Genomic DNA, 17,846 nt, shown 5'->3' on the forward strand with positions numbered 1-17,846 from the left:
ATTGATAGTAATTCTGTGTACGCAGTGGTAACGTATGCATACACACATGCATCCTAAAAACACGAGGTGGCCCAGGTTAACAGTACATACATTTGTAATTAAGTTAAAACATACTATCTGAGCCACCACATCCTGCTCAAGAACCTCTCACAGTTCAGTTTCAGAGTAGAAATATGAATATTACTGAGGCAGCACAAAAAGACATTTGCTGTGAAATATTGGCTTTTTATTCACTCAGATTCCATACCCATCACTTTGTAATGACTTCCTAAATTAGCTAAGTGCAGTGTATGACCTTAACAGAAATGATAACCTTATTTTATCAGAAGACATGCTCAAAATCTACAGAGAGAATCGGAGCGTATGAGAACCCAAATTCTACGGTGGAATACGGATGAAAAAAAATCGTTGCTTCTTAAGCTGCCGACGACACGAGCTGAGCGATCTTCTGCTGCAGGACGGCCTTCATCTCCTGGTTCTCCAGGTTGTCTGTGATGGTGGAGAAGAAGTGGCGGGTGTTGTCGCTCTCCAGCGGGCTGCTGCTGTGTGGGAAAGCGGCCATGATGGCCTCATAGTGGCTGAGGATCTCCAGACTGGACAGGAACAACGGTTCACTCTGGCCTCCTGGCATCATCACCTGGGAGGAGAACATTTAACCACTGAGACCTTCATCCACATTGAGGAAAATTAATACTTTAGAGGAGTCTATTCTGAACGTTTTGCCATCAAAATAAAATAAAACATTGATATATTGACATTCAATAACTCCGTTTTTAGGGCCGTCAAAGTTAATGCGATAACAATGTGCGCAAATTCGTTTCAACGCCACTAATTTCTTTAACACATTAACACATCTTGCGATTTTTAGGTTGTACCGGGCTCAGTTTTTAAGCTAGATACTGACATCATATGAAACTAGGAATCCATTGGTACCAACTATGTCATAGCACGAAGGAGGTTAAATAACGCTCAAAAGTTACGCTACATTTTGGTGAGAAAAAACTGTCATGGCCATTTTCAAAGGGGTCCCTTGACCTCTGACCTCAAGATCAGTGAATGTAAATGGGTTCCATGGGTACCCACGAGTCTCCCCTTTACAGACATGCCCACTTTATGATAATCACATGCAGTTTGGGGCAAGTCATAGTCAAGTCAGCACACTGACACACTGACAGCTGTTGTTGCCTGTTGGGCTGCAGTTTGCCATTTTATGATTTGAGCATATTTTTATGCTAAATGCAGTACCTGTGAGGGTTTCTGGACAATATTTGTCATTGTTTTATGTTGTTCATTGATTTTCCATAACAAATATATACATACATTTCTATAAAGCAGCATATTTTCCCACTCCCATGTTGATAAGACTATTAAATACTTGACAAATCTCCCTTTAAGGTACATTTAGAACAGATACAAAATTTGCAATTAATCGTGATTTAATATGTTAATCGACTGCCCTATTAGTTTTACATTTAGATTTGCATGGTTCTTTTTTTTTGTTGTCTGTGGAGGTGGTTACACAAATAACCCTAGCTCCATGATCTTTAGCTCGACCTTCTAGCCAATCAGAATGCAGACTTCTCCGTGGCAATGGTATTAATAACTCTTACCTGGATGTGCTGAACATGGCAGAAGAGCTGGCTGAGTACAAAAAGGACTTCTTGGCTGGGAACTGTCTCCATCTCCTCCTCCATCTGGGACTCTTTAGATTTCAGAGGAGAGCATTCTGCTTGTTGAAGGTCTTTGGACATTGTAGGAGCTCTGAGTGAAGAGTCGGAGTCTCTAGACGCTGGTGTTTTAGGAGACGCTGAAGCAGAGACGGTCAACGCTCCAGATGAAGGAAGAGGCAGCTTGGCTCTTAGGGAGTTGATCATCTCCCTCACGGCGTGGGCGTATAACCTGCTGACGTGTCCCCAGCCGTCCGCTGCGAGCCAGTGGGAGCAGCTGGACCCGCAGAGCAGCTGAAGGACTCGAAGCAGGAGGACAGACAGGCGGAGCTCACATGAAAAACTCCTCAGATCCAGGAGGGGCAGATAGTCCACGTACTCGAGCGAGAAGGGAACGTGGAGGCGACCGGAGGTGATCAGCTCCCTCAGGACTCTCAGCAGTCTGGTCCACTGGGAGACGGAGCACCAGGGCAGGGTCTGGGTCAGGGCCACCAGCAGGCCTTTGCTGAACATGCCGACGTGGTCGGGCCGGCTCTGATCCAGAGAGAGACTGGACAACATGGTGGTCTGCAGGGAGTCTGATGCAGAGCAGCACTCCATCCAGGCCAATAGACCTGTACCCTGGCCATACTCAGGCAGGTCCAAACCAGACCACTCCTACAGAGAACACAGATATATCAGCAGGAATAGTTTAGTACTTGTTGCAGGGGCGGAGCTAGATGTTGTAAATATTCAGGGCTCAGCCCAAATCTACGGGGTCCGGGTGTATCCTCCCGTTGTTTTTTCCCATTTACGGCAGCTATATGCACTATTTTTCAAGACATTTAATAATAGAATGCCTAAGAATCGGTACATCATTTGGGAAAAACCTGATAGTTGCCAAGGAAAAAAACATCCTGTGGAGCCTGCATCGTATTTTATATCTAATTGTTCCCCAACTGTCTTCATCATTTTAAAACCATAACACAACAGATGTTGAGGATGACTCATTTTCACTCCTGCCACCAAAAAAAGGGCAAAATTGCCTGATGTTACTATTTTTAAGTTACATAGGTTGGGTAGGAATTTGGGCTTTCCTGAATATTGCAGCTGCGGTCCAGTAGAAGAGTAATATACTGTATATTAGTCGACAAATAGTCAAACAAAACTGCACTGAATTTTAAGTCTTATTTCGATGCATTATTTCATTTTGCTTGTAGGAGATGCACGGTGAACGAGGAGCAGTCTTATTTTGTTGCAAATATTTGTACACTAGCAGGAATATACAGTATAGCACGACATGGAAGTGAAAGCAGTGCTCTGTTTAAATATAAAAGTGCAATAAAAATAATAAAAATAAATGAATAATCACGATAAATAATCATGATCTAAATAATCGTGATTCTCATTCTGGCCATAACCGTGCAGCCCTAGTAGGAGTTTAGCGTGAACAGCATTACTAATCTTGAAACCTATTTGAAACATGAAAACGACACTAAAGATGGACAAAAAAAAAAAAAAGAATGGTCAAGATCAAAGCACTAGAGGCCGTGGTATCCTGACTTAAGTCCAAAAACACTGCATCCTACATTTCCCATAATGCAACATCTTTCGTTAGAGCCTCCCTACCTGGTAAACACCCCATTTTTTTTAACACAGACTTCATGTTAAAAATGTGAGGTCTCCAAACCTAAACTGAGATAACCCTGATGACATCACTGTGACATCATCAGGGTTATTTTATCAGACTTGACAAAGCTCTCCAGGAACACAGAAGACATCATACAATGTGTAAAATGTAAAGTGGTGGCGCTCACGCTTTGCTCGGTGCAGCGAAAAGCTGTTGTTGCACCGTACAAGCCAGTGGAAATATATTATAGTTCAATTTAACAGACAAGTCTTGTTGCATTGAGGCAGGAAGTCTTGGTTGGTGGGGATCTAACGCACGGTGATACCGTCGTGATGTCTCTGCACATCTTATTGCCCTTGTAAGAAACTCGAGATTGAGACAAACCCAGATGAGTTCTTACCTGCTCGGGTAGATCGCACACAGCCAGCAGAGACGAGGGAACCTCGTTTTTAAAGTGTTCCCCCCAAACGGGCTTCAGGTGGAACCGAACGGTCCAGTCCAGGTCCTCCATTTTGTTGTAGAGCCAGAACAGAGCTCTGGACCAGCTGCTGTGGGCCGCCAGCACCTCCGCACCCACAACCTGCCCCACTGTGGACAGCACCGACACCAGCAGCTCCTTGGTGTCCATGGACCAGTGGTGGACGGTGCCCTCTGGTGGCTGCTCCCAACACCTGGCAGAGATTCCCATGATGTTAGGCAAGAGTCTGGCGATACCATACGTATCATGATACAGAGGTTACGATTCAATATATTGCGTTTCATTTCAATCTAATTTTAGGCAAACTGTCACAGTATAAAGAACACACCACCATATGCCTCAATATAAACCACAGTATAAAAAGTTTACTTTTTTATGCAATCAGAACAGTGGATTGACATTTGCATTTATCACAGTCCCTGTAACATCCAAATAGGGCTGCAACTAACAATTATTTAATTAATCTGTTGATTATTTTATTGATTCATTGATTAGTTGTTTGGTCTATAAAATGTCAGACAATGTTGGAAAATCAGTGTTTCCCAAAGCCTAAGATGACGTTCTTAAATGTCTTGTTTTGTCCACAACTCAAAGACATTCACTTTACTGTCATAGAGGAGTAAAGAAAACACAAAATATTCACATTTAAGAAGCTGGAATCAGAAAACTTTGACTTTTTTTTTCTTAAAAAATTACTCAAAAGTTTAATCGATTATCAAAATAGTTGGTGATTAATTTAATATTTGACAGCTAATGGATTAATCGTTGCATCTCTACATAGCACGACTTTGAGAGGAATAAAGTATTGACTGAGTTCATCTTTGCATGTAAACAATTAATTAAAAATCAATACAGTATCACAAAACATGATATCACGATATTCAATATTTTCTATATTTTCTTACACCCCTATATGTGTTGAAATCAAATAATAGAAGGTTTGTGGATCTGGATTAGAGGCCATGAGAACACGCATCTTACAAACCTGAGAGTCTGGTTTTGCAGCTGGGCCAGGACATAGAGGAGGGGAAAGGGAGAGCAGTCCAACACCCAGTGAGGAGATGAGGCTGCTTCCTGGACGTCCACAGACAAAGCAGCGTGGAGGAGCTGCAGACTCAGTTCTATATCAAAGGAACTTTGACCTGGAAGAAAATACAAAGACACGAAATGATGGTCTTTACATAAACACATCATGTAAACAAACGAGACAAGACAAGGAACCCTTAAAGCTGCACTAATCAATAAGTTTTACAATGGATCATGTGACCACATATAATGCAGCGGTTGTGTTTGGCGCGCAGGAGACAGCAAGTGACGTTAATGTGGAACTAATGTTTTGACGTTGGAATCTTTTTCACGGCGGTACAGTAAACAAACCGTCCTCCACCGTGCTTCATTCAGACAGAAAATGGACAGATATTTGACAGGGGACGAAAACAAAAACAGGCGATGCTTGCGAGACGAACAACAGAACATGCTCAGCTGACAGTAATCAACCAAAGAAACAAGTCGAGAAGAAAAAATTTGACAAAGCCTGTCCTGCTGTTGGGTTTGCAGTGAATGCGAAGAGACCAGTGTCTATTTAATATCTGAAAGCTCTGGCAGGTGACAGTATGAGACACAACATATTAAGAATACACTTAGAAACATTACATCCCAATCCCGTCAATGAGCCACTCGAGTTCTTTCAGAGAAAACTCGATGAACACCATCAGTAGGAACAAAGCTTTGTTTTGTAGTGAAGTGATTGCAAATGTCATTTTTTTTTTTTAAAAAGAACACCGACTGAAGGAGCAATCTGGTGACAAATGTCACAAAAAGCGGTTTGATAGAGTTGATGTTCCTTCTTTTATTTGTATTATTTCAATACACATGTTAAACGTGTCCCATTTTGTTGGGCCACGTTATGGGTATTGACAGACAAAGTAGGGGTACCACTGATATGATGAAAGGTGTAGCTTGTAGTGACATACCCACAGTAAACTATCACCCTGCTCCGCAGCTCTACGGAGCATTTCAGCGTCTTTCAGCTTATTGTTTGGGTTTTACATCCCATAGCTCCACATAGTTTCGGTTCAGTCTCATCGCTCTCATTAGACTTGTGGTTTCACACGGGACACCAACACCGGTCTCCTGGGCCAAAGTCCTGTGTTTTTTTACCCATCCATCCACCCTGACCTTCATCCCTGAGCTGCATTCGCCGCTCTTTATACTTCCGGGTTCACAATTATGTGGATTACATACGAACTGATTTTGTACCGACCGTCATGAAAATGTTTTGAAATTGGTCTTTAATATCACTGATATCTAATCCATCCATTAAAAAGGACAACATCAGCATCACACTGGTCTAGCTGTCTCATTAACATGTCATTATAGTTTCATAAGTGCACTAACAAACGGAGACACTTCCCTTAAAGATTCCTAAAGTAACATTGAAAGAGACACATTAGTTTTAAAGCATGAACATCACAGGACACTCACCTGTAGCGGAGAGGTTAGGCAGGACGAAGATGTTCACGACCTCCTGAGGAGTCAGAAAGCTTTGCCTCCTTTCTTCTTCTCCCTCGGCGGTCACGACAGGCGTCATCAGCAGACCCAGGTACTTGAGGAACTGCTCCTTCTCATTGGCTGAGAGTGATTTGGTCTTGATCATCTCCTGTAGACACCTACAGAGTAGCGTGCTACCGCTCAGAGCCTCCTTTCCTTCATCTGTACTTTCCCCCGCCTCTCTGCTTTCATCTTCATCACTTCCAGCTTCATCTTTTCTTTCCCTGTGTCCTCTGAGTCCAGGCAGCTGCTGCAGGATCTTAGCCATGAGAGAGAAAGCACCTTTATTGAAAATAGCTGAGTGACAACAAGACCTCAAAGCCGCTTCTGGGTTCTGAAACGCAACCCTGGCTACTAAAGACGCCGCTGTGTTCAGCTTGCCCTGCGTCGCCGCCGCTGCCGACGCTCCGCCGCCTCCTTGGATGATGCAGTTGAAGGCCATGTTGAGCTCCTGTTCGAACCCTTCGGTCACAGCGGAGGGGACGGAGCACCCAAAGAACCCCCTGCTGGACAGTCTCAACATGGCAGCCAACGCTTTGTTCTTGTCTTCCAAGGAAAGTGCAGAGAAAATGTCTGCGGTGACTTTCATCAGCTTCCTGCACTGGCTCACGTTCGTGCTCTCGCTGTGGAGTTTACTCATGAGGGTGGAGGTTAGTTTGATCAGCGTGTCGTGCTGCTGGAAGGACGCCTGGTTCTTTTCCAGGCAGTCCATCCAGAGCTCACCAGAGGCAGCCCAGCTCTGCTCACTGGCAAATAACGCCGCAAAGCTCTGATGGTCCGCCAGACGGTGATTGATGATGATGGCGGTGACCCTCGCGTTCACCTCGGGGGTGCTCTCTGTGGCAGGGAAAGCCAGCGACTCCAACAAACATCTGAGTATATTCTTCTCGGTCTCTTGATCATCCATTTCAGTTACAGTTTCGGGCACTTCCGCTTTCTGTAGAGCTGCCAGGACTCTCTGGACACTTTGTTCTAGTTTAAATGCGGAGTAGCTAGGATTACATACTTTCAGGAGCCCGCTGTTCTGCCAAAACTGAGCGAGTTCTGTTATAATCTTCAAAGCTTCACCAAGCTTCATCCTGCTGGGTTTAAACTGAGACGGTGTGTGAGACGCACGTAGGTCTCTCTGAGCCTCCTGAATGAGTTCAGGACTCAGTTTCTCATCATTCTTTTCTCTGATGCTGACGGCTTTGGACAGGACGTGCATCTTCTCTTCGGTGGGAAGTGCGACTTCTTGGTCTATCATGAAGGCTGTGTAAAGAGCATCAAGAGAAATGGAGAAGGCCTGGAGGCAAAGGTCGGTTGTAGATATGTCACCTTTTGTGTCTTTAAGTGCGTGAAGGAGAATGTGCAGGACATCAGCGGTTGGCGGCGATGCAGGTAGATCTGACGCGTCTAGCTTTAACCTCTTGGCGGCCTGAGGGGACAGACTGGAACACTTAGACGAGAGACGGGCGGACTGTCTGGCGAACATCGTCTCTATGCTGTCCTCTCCTCCCGCTTTCTGCTCATCTCTGCCTTTCCACAGTTCCCACCACACATCCAGAAAAAGTCGAACATCATCCTCTCTAGTGGGGCCGCTCCTCACGTGTTGCACGAGCCGTTCGAGCTCACTACAAATCTGAGATTGAGGAAGATGCAAGAGGAAATGGGCAAATGTCTGAGCAGCTGCCATCGACCTCACCACTTCCAGCAGGACAACACGGTTGACCTCAGGGAGGCCGTTCTGGAGGGGGAAGAAAGGGTTCTCCCTCCAGGCCGTCTCTACGTCATTTCCAGTCTCTCCGGACAACACCTTCAGCCACACAGCGCTAACTAGTTTCTTTATCCAGCTGACGGCCGTTGTGGGGGGATGACCACTGAGTTCATCCTGTCCACAGATTTCTCTGACTGCCTCCAGGACCGGATGTCCCACCCTGCTCCAGTCAGCCTTCTGAAGGGAGGACAGGGATGAGGGGAGGCACAGTTTATCAGCCAGGAGGAAAGCACCCTGAAGAACAGCCGATTCTGAAAGGACAAGAGAGCAGGCGTCAAAACTAAAAAAAGACCAATTCATTCATGCACAACTAATCATCCAATTCTGTTAGCTCAAACAGGTCAGAAGACAGCCACGTATACAAGTAGTGATTCAATTAAAGATGACTTTCTATACAGTAAAATATGGCTTAACCCTCTGAAACCTGTGGGATCACGGGCGATCCCGACTGACTTTACTGTCTTTCAGAGGCTGTAGATTGGCCATTTTCAAGTTCCTTGACCTCTGACCTCAACATATGTGAATGAAAATGGGTTCTATGGGTACCCACAAGTCTCCCCTCTACAGACGTGCCCACTTTATAATAATCACATGCAGTTTTGGGCAAAAACCATGCACTTTCTTTGAATGCAGTATAAAGGTGTTATTTTCGTCTTTTCTAAAATGGTGTATCTGAATATTTCTGCACACTGGGGTCCCTGAACAGTCTTGGAATTAAGTAAATTGGGTATCACAGTAAAGGTGAGACTCTTATGGATTCAATGAGCTCAATCATATTCATGTGTGATGGTGTTAGTCCCCATAGTAGACATTTCATATAGTGAGACCTATTTATTTTTAAACTTGACCTCACTGTATAAAATGACCTGTGGTGACCTCTAGGATAATCACAGCCTCGTGAAACTTTACAGCCACAAACTAGAGACCTAGAGCATTCAGAGGATGGATGGCTTTCTTAGCTAGATTAACAATAAGGGGGTTTCTGAGCCGTTTCCACAACACAAGTGTTCACCATCTAATCGCCCAAAAATTCAATTCTGCAGAAAAATGTGAAAATGTCAAAAGTCTTTGAAACCAAATCACAGCATGGCTTTTTCTATGGTGTTCCTCAAGGTCTTGGTGTCTTAATGTGGGATTTTGGAGGGATTATTGATCATTTTCAATCAATTTTGGAGTGGTAAAGAATGGTTAAAGCTAGCACCAAATCTGTGTAACAAATGGTATCAACCCGAGCATTGCTGCAACAACTTATGAGACATAACAGAGCATGGGGATGACCATCATATACCACCATGTTCTAAACACTTATTTACAATGTAATTTAATTCATTCATTCATGTTTATTTCTGATTTATGGCTAGAACAACTTGACACACAGTAATACATCTCATTATAATCTTCAGGTTCCCAGCTTTCAGATGATGTTCACCACTTCTATGTGACATCTACTGCTGACCTGCTATCTCCCCCTGAAGACCCCCTGTATGTACCCCCCTAAAAACAGACAATAATGGGTTTATTGTTATTCTAATGTGTACCTGTACAGATTATGGGAATCGTTGGAAGCTATTTTTCAATTCAGCATTGAACTAATTCATAAAATGTCCATGTTTGATTAAGCTTCTCTTGTTATTCTCACAGTCTTAAATAAACATAATAAACAGTGTGAGCTGTTTGTTAAAGCTGATTCTAGATTATAAACACAAATGTGTATTATATTTTTGGGGATATACGGTAATGTAGATAAAGAGGGCAGCTTAACAATGAAAGATGTTGAATTAAATGTAGCGTCAAGTCTTCTATATAAGACATTGAGGCGTGTTTGATGTCTATATTGTACAGAAAGTGAACATTACCTTTGTCCATCTTCAGTGCTTCAGAGCTGACTGCAGGTATAGTCTGCTGTCCAGTTCTCAGGAGCTGTACAACAGTCTGTCTAGTCCACTAAACCACTAGTGCTGCACCATATACCGCATTGTAGCCTGTCAGACAGCTAGAAGTCTGTCAACATAACTCACTTTTCACACGTTTTCAGCAGCATGTCAACAAGTTCGCATAGAGCGCTTCCGCTGTTCCGCATCAGACAAGAGAGACCCGCTGCTCTCCTCTCAGCGGGTAGGAAGAGTTCACAGCGCCCCCACAGGATGGAGGCAGTACTGCAGGACATACAGGATAGAGGCAGTACTGCATCACATTCAGGATGGAGGCAGTACTGCATCACATTCAGGATGGAGGCAGTACTGCATCACATACAGGATGGAGGTAGTACTGTAGGACATACAGGATAGAGGCAGTACTGCATCACATTCAGGATGGAGGCAGTACTGCATCACATACAGGATGGAGGTAGTACTGTAGGACATACAGGATAGAGGCAGTACTGCATCACATTCAGGATGGAGGTAGTACCGCACAACATACAGGATGGAGGCAGTGCTGCATCACATTCAGGATGGAGGCAGTACTGCATCAGATACATGACGGAGAAGTACTGCATGACATATTCTGTTCCTGTAAATATACATGTGAATTGAAGAAAGATGTCAATAATGCACTGTACTATAGACATTTTATCTTGTTTGGTTGCTATGATTACAGTGACAAGTTTTTTTATTTTTTTAAATAAAAAAAAAAAAAGTATTCTTATTTTATTCTAACGTTTTTATCTATTCTTTTGTTATTATACTGTTTAACTTGCACCAACGAAACCAAAGCAAATTCCTCGTGAATACCTCTTACACCTTGCAATAAACACGATTTTGATTCTGATTCTGATTCTGACAAAGACAGTAATGCATTTTTTTCTTATTACTTTAATTTTAATTCTCGCGAAGTTCCACATTCACAAGTGTAAATTTACCCCCCAAAAAGCCTAATTTCTTTGTATTTATGAAAGAAATTGGAATTATATCTGTCAACAATTTCTTCCTCACAAAACAAAAAAGCAATGAAAACAATGAATATATGCAATATCTTTAAAGTTTTTAAGTGAAATTATTGTCATACTCTCGCGTGGTCTTTTTTTATTAGTATTTATTATTTTATTTTTTTATTGTTTTTTTTAATTTTATGTTGGTTTTGTTTCATTTCTGTTGTCCTTTTATGTATGGCACAGCTCTTTGTTTATGTTTTCGCTATGCTTCTTTTATATGTAAATGTTTTTAATGTTTTCTGCTGTTACTATGTATACTGTCATTTTGAAATAATAAAAAATAAAAAATAAAAGTACTGCATGACATACAGGATGGAGTCAGTACTGCAGGACACACAGTCAGTGATATTCTATCTGCCTAACACGTGATGAGAGAGGCAGGCTAAGCAAGTTTTTTTTCCTGTAAAGTGAAAGTGAAAGTCTCCTTTCAACTGTTTGAACAACTCGATGTGCTGCTCGATCAACAAGGAGAAAATTTCTACAGATGAAACATCATGAGGCTGATCTTAAAGATACTTAGTTACTTGTATCTGTGTGCAGGTAAGTTGCTGCTTTCAGCTTTGTTACAGATTGTGGCGTTTTTGGAGATAAGAATGAAATGACTACTGCAGTATACTAGCCTACACTACACTATGCTATACTTTACTATACTATACTGTATGCAATATATACTACAGTATATGTCTGTACTATATTATACTATACTAATATACTATAGTAGCATATACCACCAGTATACTTTCCTATACTATGCTACTCTATACTGTACTATACTATACTATAATATACACTGTACTGTACAATAATGTACTACAGTATACATCTGTACTATATTATACTGCAATAATATACTCTACTATAATAGCCTATTTATACCACCGGTATACTTTGCTATTCTATAGTATACTGTACTACACTGTACTATACTACACTGTACTGTGATATACTACTTATTAATATACTACAGCATACATCTGTACTATATTATACTCAGCTCATATACTCTATTATAGTAGCCTATTTATACCACCAGTATACTATACTACACTATGCAATTCTATACTATACTATGCTATACTGTACTACACTATACTATACTACAATGAACTGTAGTATACTATATACTACAGTATATGTCTGTACTGTATTATACTATACTAATATACTCTACTGTAGTAGCCTATTTATACCACATGTATACTATTCTATACTATGCTATTCTATACTGTAGTATACTATACTATACTATACCGTACTACACTATACTATACTACACTGTACTGTAATATACTATACAATAATATACTACAGTATACATCTGTATTATATTATACTAATATACTCTACAATAGTAGCCTATTTATACCACACAAAACTATACTGTACTAATACTCTGCTATACTGTACTGTGTTGTAATGTACTCTACAGTATACTGTACTCTATGTTAGCTGACTATACTGATTCACTGTGTGTGTCTCTGTCAGGTGTGCAGTGTGTCCACCAGGTGTCATGGCTGCCCTGTCAGTTCACTGATGAACATGTGTCTGTGAATAACGAGGGTCACACCGAGACTCAGCACATCCTCAGAGAGGCTATGCTGCAGTTTGGTCAAATAGGAGACCCTCCTGTTAATCCACATGCCATCACTTTCCTGATCACCGGTAAGACACGCATCTCACAGGAGGAACGGACTGAAATCTATTGTATTCTAATGCTTTCTATTCTGTTCCAGCGTCTAAGTTGGACCTGCGGCGGTACGTAGAGGGAGCGGAAGCAGAGCAGTTGGAGTGTGAGCTGCGTAGGTACAGCACAGATGGCATCTATGTCCGCTGGCCAGTCAAGGGGGCCCTGGACTACAACAACTGGTTCAGCTGCACCCTCAGACACACCAAGGGCCTGTTCACAGTCACCGGCTTCCTCAGACACCCGTCTGACCAACCCCCCCCTGGACAGCAGGACTACCGCCGCTGGACTCCAATCGGGGACAGAGAGATACTCACAACAACAGGTAGCACTCAACACAAGGCTTTTCATTTGAATCATTTTGCAATAAATCTAAGTTAAGTTGTCAAAGTTTTGCTACAAACTATTTTCTTGTGAGGCTTGAGAATGAACTGAAACACTGATACTGATCAGGTCTGATAAATAAAAATAACACTTTTTACTTTACAAAGTTAAAGCTGCAGTAGGCAGAATATTTTTGGCATCATTGGGAAAAAATGCCATAATAACCTTTCAGCAAATTGTAATTCAAGTGTTCTGAGAGAAAATTAGACTTCTGCACCTCCTCATGGCTCTGTTTTCAGGCTTTAGAAGATCTAGCCCGTGAGGGGAGACTTTGACCAATCACAGGTCATTTCAGAGAGAGAGAGAGCGTTCCTATTGGCTGTTCATTCAACGTAGGCAGCTGTCAATCACTCTCAAACTCAGATCAAACGGACAAACTAGGCAGCGCTGATCAAATATGAATTAATATTATAATATTATTAATATTATACTAGTTTGACCGTTTGATCGGAGTTTGCGAGTGATTGACAGCTGCTCAGAGACGGCCAGGCTCCAGCTCGGCTCTGATTGGTTGTTTTCCTCCGGTCTGTGAAATCTTGCAGATGCCATTAGGAGCACCGGAGGATACAGAGGCACATGATTTTTTTCAGATTACCTGTCTCATGCACTACTGTCAGGATATAGTGACCGTTTTATAAAAATAACTTTTTTTATTCCTATTTGCTCCATTTCTACCAACTGCTGCTTTAACATCAGTCCCATATCTCAGTTTAGTGCTAGCCCGTTTTCATGTCTAAGAACTAAATATATCTCTATGTGCTTCTGTCTTGTCACATCTGTGTCCATAGTTGCCATGGTAATTAAAACACAGTCTCCATCGGTGAGAGCAGGCCTGGGCTCCGAACAAAAGCTCCACTGCCAGTTTGCCGTCGACCACAAAGGACCAAACGTCACTGTGGAGTGGCACATGCAGCATCGTGGAGAGAGAACCAGACTCTTCAGTCACACCAGCCGCACAGGGCAGAGCCAGGGGACCGGGGTCAGGCTGAAGAGCCTAGAAGGCGGGGATGCTTCCTACAGCCTCCCCTTCACCAAGATGAGCAGTGAAGGGACGTACATTTGTTCGGTGTCGGTGCTTCCTCTGTTCGTCAGTCTGGATATAGGGCTGCATATCGAAGGTGAGGAAGAGTCAAGGCGAGGATACTAGTATCAGTCAGGCCAGACTGATATTTTGGGCTATTAATAGTCTTACATTGACAAAAAAATAAAAGTCTACTTACTAGTTTTTTTTATAGCTTTCAATTGCACCTGACGGCCTTCATCAGCAGATGGAGTTTACATGACAAAGTGGACCTCATGTGAAGGGCCATGGAGAGCCGAAGTGAAACCAGAACTTCCAGAAATTAGAAAAACCTCGTTCAAAATCCCATTGACAATTGTAACGACACTAAGTACTAAAAATCCACCCTTGGATATAGCCTTTCTCAACAGTCTTATGGGTTGCGTCATATGTTTAAATAAGGACGGTAATTTAAAAAACAACAACAATGTAATATTTTTGTTTATTTAATATTCATAGTGTCCCTTAACAAACAATTTCCCATAAGCTCTAGCGGTTCGTGGGCTAAATGTCAACAAAAAGAGGCGAATCCATTCCATGGTGAGTCGCAGCTAGCTAAGACACGTCTGTAGTAACAGCAGGACAGAGAGGAGCGAGACATTCTTAAACAGGAGAAACTAAAAAAATGACTTTGGAAGTTTGGTTAGTGTAAATAATTGCGATGGAAGCTTTATTTAACTTTCCTGACTTTTAATGAACACCGTCAGACAGCCGTTGCGTTACAAGTGGATAATTTCAGTTACTTCCGTAAACCCCCACAGTACATACGCAAGCGCATTCAACTACCGTATATAACATAGTATATGACACCTCCCCCCTTTTTTATGCCATTTCAACAGAAATTACCCCCATACTATGTCTTATATCATGGCACATCTCAAGACTAAGACAACTCAAGTTGATACACTTTAAATCACAATGGTCTTCTTCCTACTCAACCAAGGCACTCATTACAATTCACTTTATTACATTATTCTTTTGTTTCCCATCCCCCAAAGGCCATATGATGAGTATTTGCCAACAGGTCAAGCCTGTCGACTGGCTTGCACACCCGTCCGGATCTGGTCACAGTCTGACCGGGTAGTGGTGTTCTGATTCTGACTGCCGCAGCTCTGCTCCTCGCTGCGTCCTGATGACGAAGGATCTCGGGGTGGGGCTCTCACTTGAGATCACCGCTGGCAGAGATCACTTAAACTTTAACTTTAAACTTTTAACTTTCCCTGCTTGGGCTGGAGTCAATAACGTTACTAGCTCCCATCGCCGCCTCTCTCTCTCTCTTGCTTCGCCATTCACTCCCCACGTACACACACACACACTACGCACTGGCTCTGCTCCAAATGGCTTTAGAGAGGGCCATTGGCGTTTTCGCGTCAGCCAGCGTAGCTCTCCTACACGCTTGGCACACAGGAGAAGTTGTAATCTGCAACCTTACCGCTACATACCGCCAGATCCTACACACTTCTCCTTAAAATCATCATTCATTAAATGTTATTTTCTCCCCAGAGCCTCCCCGTGTCTCCCTCAACGTTGGACCCACTCTCTCACTGCAGGACGGCGGGGAGCAGAAGGTTGCTTGTGAGGCAGAGAGCTACTACCCTCTGGACGTGGAGATAGTTTGGAAGGTGCAGGACCCGGCGGTGTCAGGCCAGAGGGTGGGCGCTCCTCTCCCCAAGGTGCTCCAGAACGTTCTGCTGTCCAGCCACAAACACAACCAGGACAAGACCTTCTCGCTGACGTCTTTCTTCTACCTTGAGGCTTCACTCAGGGACTCAGGGAAACAGTTCACATGCATCGTCTCCCATCAGTCCCTGAGAATGCCCATCAGGAAGAGCTTCATCCTGACTGTCGAGGGTGAGTGGAGGACACCCTGAGTCACACTCATTTCACTGTAGTACTGTGAGCTACCACACCGTGGCAGCAGAGGAACGTCATGTTTGTTATCTGTGTTCTCCGCTCAGAGCCAATCATCTGGACGTTTTACCTCACTGTTGGCTTCATGGTAGTGGCACTGGTGGTCATCCTGTGTGTGATGCTGTGTTACCTGCACTCAGGTGAGTGTGCACAGAGAGATAATAGGATTATATGAACATGATGATGCTGGAGTCTTTGAAATGAGTCCAAGCTTCAGTCATAACGAGAAATAGATTGATATAAACACACTAGATTCAAAAGGAAAAAAAGAATGTATCATCATTAACCACTGTGTTCATATAATAATTATCATTTATTTTCTCCACAGCAAAAAAACAAAGTAACAAGGTAAGATGATATGAAAACAAAACTGTTTTGATTAGGGCTGTCAAAGTTAACGCGATAACTCATTAATGCAAATTTGTTTTAACACCACTAATTTCTTTAACGCTTTAAAGCAACTTGTGATTTTTAGGTGGTTAGGCTCCGTTTTAAAGCTAGAGTGAAGATACTGGTATCATATGAAGTTAGAAAACCTTATGAATCCATTGGTACCAACCATGTCATACTAGCTTGTCGGGAAACAATGCTCCAAACTTATGCTAAATTTTGGCGAGGAAAAACTGGCATTGCCATTTTCAAAGGGGTCCCTTGACCTCTGACCTAGAGATATGTGAATGAAAATGGGTTCTCTAGGTACCCACGAGTCTCCCCTTTACAGACATGCCCACTTTATGATAATCACATGCAGTTTGGGGCAAGTCATAGTCAAGTCAGCACACTGACACACTGACAGCTGTTGTTGCCTGTTGGGCTGCAGTTTGCCATGTTATGATTTGAGCATATTTTGTATGCTAAATGCAGTACCTGTGAGGGTTTCTGGACAATATGTGTCATTGTTTTATGTTGTTAATGAATTTCCAGTAATAAATATATACATACATTTGCATAGATCAAGAATATTTGTCCAATCCCATGTTGATAAGAGTATTAAATACTTGACAAATCTCCCTTTAAGGTACATTTTCAACAGATACAAAATTTGATTAATTTGCGATTAATCACAATTAACCATGGACAATAATGCGGTTAATCGCGATTCATTATTTTAATTGATTGACAGCCCTAGTTTTGATTTTTAACCATTGTCATCATTTCAACATATTTAATTTGTCTGTGTGTGTGTGTGTGTTCTGAGCAGAACAAACCATACTGAGCAGCCTTGGAAGACTGAGCAGACCAGCTCAGAACACCAGTGAAGACGGACTTCCCTCCTCCCTCCTTCATTTTTGTTTTAGAATGTCTCAGATATTTGATTTTTGTTTGTTTGTTTGAGGTGAATTTGTGTTTCTATGAAACTGAATGTGTTGTTCATGTTGCATTGATTTTGCTTTGACTTTGCTCATGCTACAAAACTGGAAGTAAGTAAATGATTGGTCTTCTGGACGAACAGCAATCCACACATTATTAAACTGGTGAAAATGCAACAATCACTGTTTAGAGTACTAGCGTAATGGAGCAATGCGTTTTCGAGTGGCTCACTGTTTTGTTTCTATCGTTGTGTGTGCGTGATGATGATGATGATGCACATGCACACATGCAAGTGCACAGGCGACATGGCACACACATCCCTGCCGCGGGTTTCACACTATTCCAATGATCTACAGGTGGTGGTATATATAAATATTTTTTTAAATGGGATTTGCTAATGTTTTATGAGGAAGCAAATGCATTCAACACATTTGTTAAGGTGTTTTCAGACCAAACGTGAAATAAACGTTAATAATAATAAACGTTGCTAAGGTATGTGGTATC

General features: G+C 42.3%; 2 protein-coding genes across 3 annotated transcripts; one reads left to right on the plus strand and one right to left on the minus strand.

The window, feature by feature from the left end:
* Window positions 1-204: 204 nt before the first annotated feature.
* Window positions 205-10,141, minus strand: gemin4 (gem (nuclear organelle) associated protein 4). The gene is made up of 6 exons (XM_074640174.1): window positions 9,917-10,141; window positions 6,239-8,311; window positions 4,740-4,896; window positions 3,677-3,947; window positions 1,611-2,324; window positions 205-637 (listed from the first exon to the last, which is right to left on the minus strand). Exons 1-6 carry the CDS (start codon window positions 9,924-9,926, stop codon window positions 416-418), a joined length of 3,447 nt encoding a protein of 1,148 aa, XP_074496275.1. The 5' UTR covers window positions 9,927-10,141; the 3' UTR covers window positions 205-415.
* A 1,231-nt stretch (window positions 10,142-11,372) lies between these two features.
* On the plus strand, window positions 11,373-17,821 carry LOC141770544 (tapasin-related protein-like). Of its 2 annotated transcripts, XM_074640177.1 has the most exons (8): window positions 11,373-11,532; window positions 12,478-12,654; window positions 12,726-13,001; window positions 13,849-14,178; window positions 15,624-15,971; window positions 16,079-16,171; window positions 16,360-16,379; window positions 17,233-17,821. In XM_074640177.1, exons 1-8 carry the CDS (start codon window positions 11,487-11,489, stop codon window positions 17,245-17,247), a joined length of 1,305 nt encoding a protein of 434 aa, XP_074496278.1. In that variant the 5' UTR covers window positions 11,373-11,486; the 3' UTR covers window positions 17,248-17,821. The 2 variants fall into 2 exon arrangements, with proteins under 2 accessions (XP_074496278.1, XP_074496277.1); XM_074640176.1 differs by lacking the exon at window positions 16,360-16,379 and having other exon boundaries at window positions 16,079-16,175; window positions 17,230-17,821.
* Window positions 17,822-17,846: the final 25 nt, after the last annotated feature.

This window comes from Sebastes fasciatus, chromosome 7 (genome assembly GCF_043250625.1).
Source record: "Sebastes fasciatus isolate fSebFas1 chromosome 7, fSebFas1.pri, whole genome shotgun sequence".
Classification (NCBI taxonomy): Eukaryota; Metazoa; Chordata; class Actinopteri; order Perciformes; family Sebastidae; genus Sebastes; species Sebastes fasciatus.